We start from the raw sequence: 11,352 nt of genomic DNA, 5'->3' as shown, positions 1-11,352 counted from the left end.
TATATGACATCAATCTCTTCTCCCTTGTCCAGGTGATAGGTCACCTGGTCATAGAAGGAAATGAGATTGGTCACGCAAGACCTACCCACAACAAACCCGTGCTGGGTTTTGCACGTTGGGGTTGGCATCTGGGCTGAGAGCAAGATACTGAGGAACATTGAGGCTGAATGAGGGAAGGATGGACCGGAGGCAGGAAAAGGCCAAGCCATCAGGAATGGGATTTGGGGACTAAGAGTTAGGTATGGAGAAGGCTATGCAGGATATTGGAATGAGGCTGAAAAAGGGTTGCTGTGCAAGCCTGAGGAATGAGTGGGTGTCCAGGGTATAAAAAGCAGTTCTTTGGTGTTAGGGAGACTTTAGTAGGGTATGGAAAGGTAAGTGCTGCAGAGAACATGGAAGTGAAAGAGGAAGGCATGATAAATCTTGGACAGCATCTGAAAGGCATCAGAGTAAGGCACAAAAAGAAGATGGTACTAATTATAGAAGAGGTAGGGGGAGCAGGGCGGAGAGAGAGAGAGAGAAAGGAAATGGAGCCTCCATGTTGACAGTATTTTCAAATACTCTACTACAATCTCTACTCTACTACTACTCTAATACATAAGAAGCTTTAAGCACTGAAAATTTTTATGCTGAAAAAACTCCTCCTGTCCCACTCTGTTCCCTTCCACAATCTACTGCCTCTGTGTCCTAGCCAGACAGTTTCCCTGCTGTACACACTCCCATGAACTTGCTAATGTCTGCAGCAATTGAGCCCACCCTCTGCTGGAGCTGTCCTCCACTTCCTCCTGGAACTTGTTCAAAGAAGGGAAATTTTAAATAAACAAACCAACACACAACAATCTTGGATTGAAAAGAACTAGGATTGACAATGCTAAGAAATCTGGAAATAAATGGCCAAGGGATAAAATCAGTTCTCACTGTGGGTGATCCTTCATTACTCCTTATAGCCTCACCTGAGTCACATGAAACATTAATTGTTTTCTCTGATAATTGCAAAATCATAGCCATGGTTAAAATATACTTTACCCTCAGATTTTAACATCTCATTTTCAAGCCAACAATTTGTCCTGAAAACTGACAGTATTAGTATTTAGGGCTTAATTCCGTCACTGCTCACTTGTGAGATGACCACAAGTCAGATGAGATGAATGAGGGCAATTCACTTTCAGAGCTTTTGTTTCGGATGATGATTTTCTTCTTCAGTCAAGAAGATGATTTTGCATTGAGCTACATGGTTCACATTTGTAAGATTCTTTTCTTAAACAAGTATTAAAACTTAATCTTTTGGGTTTTCATTTTTTTTTCATTTTGCTTTTTGTAAGAGTGAGATTACATAATCTAATATCTGAGTCTGCTTTGCAGACCCCAAAGATACTCCTATTGGAGTTTTGAAGGTTGTGGGATAGTTGCTGTTAAATCGTTGTATTGAAAACATAATAAGTTAAAGATAAGTCAGTGCGTATAGGGGTGAATGTTTGAGCAGTTTGAAGTTATTTGTCTCCCAGTGAAGAAAAATATGGGGCTATGCAGAGCTGCCCCTAGGGGTGTACGGGGCCTAGGGCATGTCAGCTTGTGCAGGGCATGTCAGCCTGTGAGCGGCCAGAATACGGAGCTGGCAGCATGTGGCAGCCGCACGGAGTGGTGGTGCCCTCAGCATGTGCCTGTATGGCACTGTCCTTGGCACCCCCCGCCAAGGGACAGCTCAGGGGTTATGCAATAGTATTGGACTGGAGGAAGGTGGGCAAGAATACAAAGCTATTTGTACTATAATGTAAACTCATGTTGAAAGATGAGTACAAGTGAGAGAGCCAGAATGCCAGGAAAATTGGCAAGATCAGTATTTCAAAGGGAGCAGTACTTGATTTAAACATAGGAGAAACATTCCAGGTACAATGAAAATGTGTATGATAGAAATAGAATAAATAGGATATTCCATATAGAATTACCAGTGCAATAGAATGGTCCAAATCCTACAGTTCTTTTTCAAGGAAATATGTTCAAATCTAAGCAAGGCAGTGTATTGTAGTAGCTGCAAGATGTCTGGGGACTTAGACACTGGCAAAGGAAGAGTAGGTTAGTAACCAATACATACAGAAGTATGGGGAATGCAGAGGCCAACCTGAGCATCTGCTAAGAAACTGGAGGATGTAAATCATCTGCTTTTCTGGATATCCCAGCTGTGCAGAATCAAGAACACAGAAAGATCTTTGAAAGGCTGAGACCAGCCTTCTAAATGCGATGCAAGAAATGGACCTGTGTTTATGCAGAGCTTCAGTTTCTCTTCCCAGCCGTCATGCAGAATTTATGCCTGGGCCTGTTGCGATGAATTGATTAGGGAGCTGAAATTATTTAAAAGAAGGCTAACTTCACTCTGAGAATGACCACCTGTATTAATTGCCCTTTAGCAGGCAAACTAAATAGCCTGTATCCACTTTAGACTTAACCTGCCTTGCTTCTTTCCATTCAGGCAGCCTGCTACAGCTGAGGATTATTTTTCTTTGAAATAATGTTGCATGCCCAGCTCCTACAAGAGTTCAGACCAAGCTTTTGTAGTTTTCTTATAAGAAAGGCTAGGTGGGCAAATTAGTAGCAGATGCCAATCTACTTCCACTGGTAGTTTGTTGGGGTGATGCAGTTTGTAACAAAGAAGATCATTTCCATTATAATGGCCCTCCAGATGTGGCTGTGTTTAACATAATAAAGGCAAGAAGCAAGTACATCAGATAGCTTTCTTCTTGCGTGGCAGCCACTTCTCTTATTCTGAGTCACATCATGTAATTGTAAACTTAAAACAATCACTTTTACTGAGAGACTTCTCTCCACATCCATGGCTTTTACTGTACTTTACCTTCCTCTTATTATTTCGTAACTTAAAAATTACTGCATAGTGTCTGTAAAATGTTGCAATTGTGTTGGTATTTGAGGCACTTGTAAATACTTGTGCAAATCAGTTTTTCTGATGTTTGACTGCAGGGTAAGGTGTGTGTTTATATGCCCAGGGGAAATGAAATGCATTTGCATCCAAGAGGGTGTAGCAAGCAAACGCGTGTCAGAACTGAGCATTTAGAAGCAACTGCACTAAACTATCCTTGGCTAAAAACATTTTGAAATGAAAATAGGTTGGTGAAGAGTCTTTTGTGAGAACAATTATAAAGCAACCATGTCATGCAGACCTAATTGTGGGATTGAAATTATAATTTTGTGTAATATATTTTTTAGAGGTGCTGATATCCATTTACATATTACTACATTTGTTGTTTATATGATTAATGGTTTGATTCCGCTTCCATTGAAATCAGTAGTCACCCTGGTAGTTTCATTAGGTGCTTATCATAGCTGCAGCTAATTACACATGGTAACTGCTTTGCATGCATAAAGCATCTTTCAGCCAAAGCTCTAAACTTACTTTAAAAAGGAAGTAAGTTTTCTCATTTTACAGATGGGGAAACTAAGGCAACAGAGAGAGCAGGTGTGCAGGAAAAGGTGTCTTTTCCTTAGTCATACAAAAAGCCACGATCAGAACAAGCAGTTGAGCTTAGGTCTCCATTTTCTGTGCTAAACCTAACTGGCACAAAAGTGCCACGTTTCCTTAAGATCTTTGCCTAAGTATCTGTATCTTTGCCTTCCATCCCTACATCTTCATTTGCTAAGATTTGTTTCTCAAGCACGCATACTGGGTGTGCCTACACATTCATTAATATGCCATAGTTACTACGCATTAAGTTTAGTACTTGGTTAACCAAGTATTTGGTTAACCAAATACTAATTTGATGTGCAGTAATGCACACTGCAGTGCAGTAGTGCCAGCACACTGTTTTTTTAGTGATGCTTACTGAGTAGTAGCCTGATAATACTGTGCACTAGTGTATAGCACGGTTTTTGCCTGGCACGCTACTGCACAGTGTTATTAGGCTACTGCGCAGTTAGTGTCATGTGTAGATGCGCCCACTGGGACCATCATTCTTTTGCCTTGGGACTCCTCATCGAAAAACAGACAGTAATTGAAAATTGCATTGACCTGCTAAAACGTGCTACTTTGCTAACTGAGGTATAACAAACAAAATTCTGCTTGTTATATCTCAGTCAGCAAAGTCCTTCATTGTGCCCTTATCTGTAGCCCTCTCCCAGATGCTCACAAGGGCCATGTCCAGATGAGCATGGACGTTTAGTTCCCCGCAGACAACTAGTGTCGGTCTACCTTATGCCACTGCTAGTTGCCCCTGGGGAATGCCTGTGCCATGTGCTCTCTGAAGCATGGCAAGTTACCCTGGGTGGGGTAGGGGAGGCTGGGGCAGTGCTGGGCTAGCCCCAGTAGCCTTACCTGGAGTCCTGCAGGCCTCCTGGGTCTGCAGAAGCAGTAATCTTGCTGTTCAGAGGCTGGCTGGCCAGACTCTGGTTTTGAGCTGTGCACACTGCCCCTGTGTGCCCCACTCTGCTTTTTTTTGCTTTTTTTTTGTACAGGTTTTTGTGTTTTCCGGATATCCAGGGGTCAAAAAAACTCACTGTGGTGTGCTCCTTTGTAGCATGGAAAACAGCTGAACATGGTATGTGGTACTGCAGATGCGTCTGTGGCGCCACATACTGCACGGCTGCGTTCGTTTGGATGTGGCCAAGAAGGGAGAACCATGCAGTGTGCCCATAATGGCCCTCATATTTCTGGGTCTTGGTCCATATTCCAGCATGAAAAGGCCCTCGTAGAAGAGGCTTGGCCAGCAGCTCCTGCTCTGTTTCAGTGTGGTGCTTCTGTTACTGGAGAGTGCAGCATTTGATTTGGATGAAGACTTTGCTGCACTAACATGTCCCTTTGCAACCTCCAAATTTGGATTTTTTTTTTTTTTTCTTTTCTTTTGCACCGGTCCTGGAAGCACTGCAATACCAGGTCAATGCATGGAGTGGATGGAGCACGCTCCGGTTCCACCACCCAATACCAAAAAGAATCTGCTCAATATAGACCTCCTATGGAGGACATATCAGAGACAATTACCCTGGGGAAGCTCGCCGACGTGGTCACACTGCTTCCCCTGCCAGGTAAGATTTGGATCCTGATTGGCACAGTTAGTTGTGCCTAGGGCAATGATTGTCTTGCGGTCTGGCCCAGAGCGTAGCCTCAGGTGGAGTAGTCTCATCTCAGGGTGAGCTGTTGGGAAAATACTCTTGTCACTCTGACTGCTGTCTTGTTTCAGACAGACAAGTTTAACAGGACAGCAAAACAGCAAATATGATTTAAAAGCAGTTGTCATCTACCATCAAGCGAAAGGGCTGATATAACTCTGGCCTGTTCCCCCAGTCTCCAAGTTGTTATTCCCAGCCAGTCAGATCCATCCAGCCTGCAGTATGGCAAGCATTGGCTCACTTGCTTAAGTGTCCTCTTCCAGGATCCTGACTCATTTCTTTGTGAAATACTACTTGTGACCACAAAAGGTTCCTATTCCAAAAATCAGTTGATCTGATATATTCCCTAACCTTCTCTGTCTTGCATGAGTTCGGGACAGAGGAGGGCTTAGAGGTAAAGACCCCCCATATCTTCAACCCATCTCCTATCCCCCCACTTCCCCACCCAGTGTCAGACAACCCACAACCTCCCACCGAGGCCCTTGCTTCTGAAGCTGCATCCCTACGTCAAAATACAGGACTGTAACCCTCATCCCACCTGCCTGCCTTAGACGTGACAATCAGGAACCCCAGGAGCCAGAGGCATCCGTATCTTGCTTTTACTTTGAATACTCTGTGTACGATTCCCACTTCTAGACTTTGGCTTGAAGTGTTAGTCTGCCACAAGGACGTGCCATGTAGCCTGGGAAGAAAACCAGTAGATCTTTTTATCATTATTGCCTTGTCTCTCTGGGTCACAGAGAAGCAATAGCCTCAGTTCAAGACTGTGTTCAAAGGAGAGATGTCAAGACTGAGTTGTTTTCTGGTAAAGGAGGGATGGATAAAATATTAAATGCAGTCTTCTGTTTGCCCTCATCTTAGCATTTCCCAGCAAGTATCTCAGAGCATATTTCCACAGTTCTTTTATTTAACATCTTTAAAACTTGAAATTTTTCAGTTTTGGGGGAAAAAAATACTGGTTAATTAGTTTAATTGAAAACCCTTCTGCATACATTCAAATGTCCTTTATGTCACACGTGAATTATGCAGTTATGTTTACTAAAAGTACTAGTATATTTTTGTGTGTTTAATTTTAATCTCCTGCTGTTGAAGAGGATGCTGGAACATAATGCACAGAGCCGGTTTGGCTCTGAGTGATGCTTGGTGTTGCTTTAGTGTAGTCAGTAAAACTGGGGGCAAGGGAGGGAGGAGCAGTTAATTTCTGTCCCGTCCATGTTAACTGTGTGCATTTCTTTATAATGTTATTGACACTTTACCTCATGGCCGAGCAAGGGTTAGGTGGAGTTTTATTTTGCACCATTTTTATTCTACCTTTCCTGCAGCATCTGTTTACTCATTTGGGACAACTGTAAGAACAGGCGGAGATGTGTCCCGAATTCTGCCTTATGTTTGAAACAAGTTTGGAATAGCTCGAATATGTCCTGAACATGCTAACGCCCCAGAGGTCGTCTCTTCTGCTGCTTCTCTGATGGAAGTCACACATTTGAGTCAGTTGACATGTGCCTGGCAATCTGATGTGATTTAGATAGATGTTCAGTGATTTGCCATGTGTACCTGGGGTTTGATCCAAAGCCTGGTAAAGCTGATGGACTCCTATCACTTCACTAGCCATTGCCTCACTCCACTACAGGGAACATGACAGCGCTCCATCTTCTGCGCTGTCTTCTTCCTGCACGTGGCGTCCGGCGGGTCTCTCTTTCCATTCTGTTTTGTGCATGGTGGCTGCTAAGTAAAAGTTGCTCTGATGAGTATAAGTTTTCAGTCCACACACATGCAAAGCACGGAGGAAATGAGTAGAGCCTACTGGAGAAGCCAACTGCTCCCTGCCGGCTTCCTTCTTGTCCTTGGAGATTTACAGCCTGCAGAGTAGAAATCATTCACCCCTGGCTCTCATAAATTTCAGCAGAACAGAGTGGGACTGAGGCAGCAAGGCAGAACAACAGAAGAGGGGACAAAGGAGAGGGAGGATACAATAGGGAGTAGAGGAAGGAAGTTGCCCAGAGCTGATTTAAACCATTTCCAAATGAAAGGGCAGAACAGACCGAAATGTAAATGAAATGTTTTCCTGGTCTAAAGCCTGTCTTCTAAATCCCCCTCATATTAAAAATAGAGAAGTTACTTGCTTTACAAAATGTGGTTCTGATGTACATGAGTATGGGCATGGTTCTGTAATAGGTTGGGTGTGGCAGGCCATGAAATAAAGGATGTAAACAATTTTGAACCATTTATGTTTTTATTAGAGCTTTTATCTTTGTAACTGTTTTATTAGTTACCATGGATACAGACAACACAGGGCTTGTTTGGGTTAATGAAAAATCTATCGCGCTGATAAAACCGTGATGCATTTTTGACAAATGTGCTTTACTTCAGTCCCACTATTCTTGACAATTAATTTGAACTATGTTGGCATTTTTGTAGATAATTAAAAAAAATCTGTGGTAATTCTTAGTGTGTGCGTTTGCCATATAGAGCATTGCAAATAATTTTAAGTACTCTGCAAGACCAAACAAAAGTTGGTCTCAAATTAGGGATTGTAATGACAGGTATAAATTATTAGGCTGTCTATTTAAATGCATGCTTTGTTTTCTGAAATTGTTCATAAAAATTCACATTGTAAAAGTAAATTACAGAATGTTATTAGATAACTGAGTGGCTTATTTTAATATAGGTGCTGCTATGAATACACAAAATTTGCTTTCATGTTGCAAATGTCACAGTTACTATACCAGCTATAAAAAATTATGATCTTTCTACCAAAAGTTCACTACTTCAGAAGATAAATGTAATGAATTTGATTTATATCATCTTCATTCCAGCTCCTTTGGTCAGCAAATGCAGAGCTATTATTAGCTCTAATGGTTTTAGATTATTAAAAAGAACCCAACCCAGTTTTTTTTTCCACTTGTTCTGAAGTGAAAAAATGAAAATTTGTCCATTAATGCTTTATTGGTGCTTGTAGTGAGTTTCTAGACTGACATATATGATAATACAGTATAGAGTTTTTATATATGATAATACATTGTAGAGTTTTTATTGGCATGAGTTTGGGATCTCCACCTTTGTTAAAAGTGCATTTGTCACTAGTCCAACGTTGTCTGCTATATGGTTCTCAATTTGTGGGAGAGGGAAAGGAGATTTCCCATTTGACGGTAAAGCAGGAAGGAATTCACTTCTGGGTCAGGTTGATTTAAAAGAATTAAAAGGTGGTTCTTTAGAGGTTTGAAAATAATGGCAGTGGCCCTTGTAGAAATGGATGAGCAGTCAGAGTACAGGTAGAGGCAGTCAGAGGCATGATAAATGTGCCTCTTTGCATGGCTTTGCAGTTTATCATGTGGATATTGCTTTTGTATATGTGGGATCTGTAAAAATACATGATCACATGGTGCTGCTCCCTGCTAAGAATGCAAAATGATGTGGCATGAAACCAGGATTCAGAGCACAGCTAGGGTAAATGGGCTGTGCATGGGGGAGGCCCCGAGGCTTGAACAAGGAATGAACCGCCCCTGCAGCTGCAGCACATTCCCTCTGTGCAGTGAGATCTAGTGATTGAATCAGTGAATTCACTGTCCTTTCCCCCCAAAAATTACCCATGCTGGGGAGCTGAGAGCCACAGATCAAATCCTTGTAGTGAAACAGGGGTTGCAGGCCTCTCTCCCTCCTGCCCCACAACACATCCATAGTCGTGCCATCGCATTCAGTCTTTGGGGATATGGAAAACAGGATTTACCTCATTGCAGTGATTTAATGATCAGAAAGAGAAGAAATAACTCTTAAGCAGAACAGCCATCAGTGCAAATCTGTCTGTTCCGGGATGTAAAAGGAAATGCAGTAAGAGGAATCAACCATAATGTTCATACTGTGAATACAGCATCCCTCTCTTCAGTACTAAAATTGCATTAAGTCATGTTTGTAATGTGCTAGAACGGAAAGATCAAGGTAAGTTTGGGTTTCAAAGACTTCTCCAACTTTTTTTTCAAAAATTCCAGGAGCTTTGCAAAATATTTTAGGTCTTTTTAAAGGTAATGTTTTTCAAATGACTTTATTTTTCTTTCTTAAAAATCAATCAAAAGCCACAAGAAGACTTTCAAAACAATGGCTTCCTAAATGGAGGTAGATGACAAACCATTTGAAGTTCCAGTGACCAGACTTTTCATTCTAGAACGAACATTCCTGTCCAGGATCTGCGAACGATGGTCTCAAGGTCTTAGCTATTGGGAACCTGGCTTTCTTGGTCTAAGAGTGAATTTCATCTCTGTGTAGAGGGGTATAAACCTCGAGCCCTATTAGCCATAATTTGGCAAAGGAATTATTTAAGGTGGCTTTGGAAATTTTTTTGCCATTATTTGTGTGCACTGTGTCATAGTAACAGACGTCCCCTCATGCCAGATTTCCTGTCCTGTATAATTTTGTCCACCTACCAGCAGAGGATTGATTGTAGCCTCTAGCAAGATTGCTTCAGTCTCATGCCACATTAAGCCTTTGTGTCTGCAGCCCAGAGGAAGATATCTAGGTCTCCAAGATTCAACAGCTGTTGGGTTACCACAGTAGCAGTATGTTAATAAACACACAGCGCCCACCTTCTTTTAGTCCTGGGTGCAAAGAACATCAGGTAGGATTGCACGTTAGCTCTCCATGATGGTTTCATTTACTTCAACCAAACAGGCCCCTGAAAATGTTCTTGAAATTTATTGGGTCAGATATTTCCCTGGTATAATGCGACTGTTGAGGCGTTAACCAGGGCCAAGGCCAGGTCTTGAAAGCCAAGTATCCTTGCTGGTATTAACACAATGGGTGCTCACCATAGGATAGTTGCTTGTGTTTGAATGCGTGCAGGATTAGGTTCTTATCTTCATTTTAAGATTCTGAAAAATAGTCCAGCAATTAGAAGCCATAGAATCTGGAAACAAAAGACAGTCTTCATATAGCTCTACAGCCTTGACTTTGTTTTGCATGTCTTTTGTAGGTCTTGGGCATGTCCAGTGGAGGCCAGGCTGGTTTTGGGACTCCTTCATCCAGGCAGTATGCACGACAGAAAATAACTCGCGTAAACCTCAGGGATTTCATCTTTTACATGGAACAGGAAAGAGAAACAAGCCATTCTCTCCTGCTCTACAGAGCTTTGCTTAAATAAGGCCAAGAATTATACTGGTTTCCTCATAGAGAAGCTCAGCCTGCATTGAAGATCTGTCATTTTAATGTGCCTTCTATTTTTTTCAGATGTCAGTGTTCCAGTTATTTGTTTAGTAACATTGTCAGACCATGCAATAAATTTCCCTTATGTAAAAATAAAGCAATGAAAAATGTGCAAACGGGGGTTAAATCCACTGATGGGGAATCTGTGCTTAATGTCTTACTACATTTGGCCATTTTTAGATGAGGCTAGGCAGTCTCAATGCCACTAAAGTTATACAGATTGTTAGGGCCAGATTGCAAAAGCATACCCAGGTCATTACATTGATGACAAGGGGCAGCTTGCAAGAAGATGGGCTTGCAGGATCGGGACCTAATCATGACATTTGGTTTTATTAGCAGTACATTCAGTCGCATTGCTAGCTTTTCTGTTTCTTCTTACCTTTTATTAGTGCTGTTTTCACTGACTAACCAGTGATGCCTGTTATTATTTTAAATCAGTTGTATTTGCAATTTTTTGCACAGCTAAAAGAAATAGCCACTGCACACTCCTGCATATTTTACATATTTAGGGTTTTTATTTTTACTGCACAACATGATGCTCATTGGCTGAACCAAATCCCAAGTGTATGAAATCTGTGCATTCGGGTCCCAGCTGACTTACCTTGACTAGCTTCCAGTTGTTTTTAAAATCTACTCAGCCTTTTGCACATTTGTAGCAGCTGGTTACTAACAGGAATCAAAGTTGCTTTTTTAATTTTTTAAAAAAATCTTAATTTATTTATTGTGAAGTGTACGGTTTGATGGTGGTTTTAAAAAAAAAATTGTTCAGTAAAGGTTTTAGTGTGCTACCTGTTTTTTTCAAGTCACAGCAAAGGCATATTGTCAAGGGGCCAGCCCTGCTCATTGGAGCCCGGGGAACAGTGTTCAGTCCTAATGGTCCAATCCTGCAAGACTGTCAGGGTCCTCATTGAAGTGACAAGAGTTGACTTTACCTTGCATGGTTGGACCTTAAGACTCCAATTCACAAAACCACTGAAGTATATGCATAACTTTATGTATGCAAAATTGCACGTGTACTGAAATGTTTTGATGGATTGGAGTTTTAAG

At 41.6% G+C, this 11,352-nt stretch overlaps 1 protein-coding gene across 1 annotated transcript in view; it reads left to right on the top strand.

Moving 5' to 3' along the window:
- Positions 1–11,001, top strand: part of LOC109310599 (transcription initiation factor TFIID subunit 4-like) — a 202,633-nt gene extending 191,632 nt beyond the window's left edge. The window contains exon 15 of the mRNA XM_019535852.1: positions 10,076–11,001. Within this exon, the coding sequence (XP_019391397.1) occupies positions 10,076–10,243 (168 nt within the window). The 3' untranslated portion in view covers positions 10,244–11,001. The remainder of the gene's footprint in view (positions 1–10,075) is intronic.
- The last annotated feature ends 351 nt before the right edge of the window (positions 11,002–11,352 follow it).

This window comes from Crocodylus porosus, unplaced genomic scaffold (genome assembly GCF_001723895.1).
Source record: "Crocodylus porosus isolate Cpor-Errol unplaced genomic scaffold, CroPor_comp1, whole genome shotgun sequence".
Taxonomy (NCBI): Eukaryota; Metazoa; Chordata; order Crocodylia; family Crocodylidae; genus Crocodylus; species Crocodylus porosus.
This window is presented reverse-complemented; position numbering and strand designations above follow the sequence as displayed.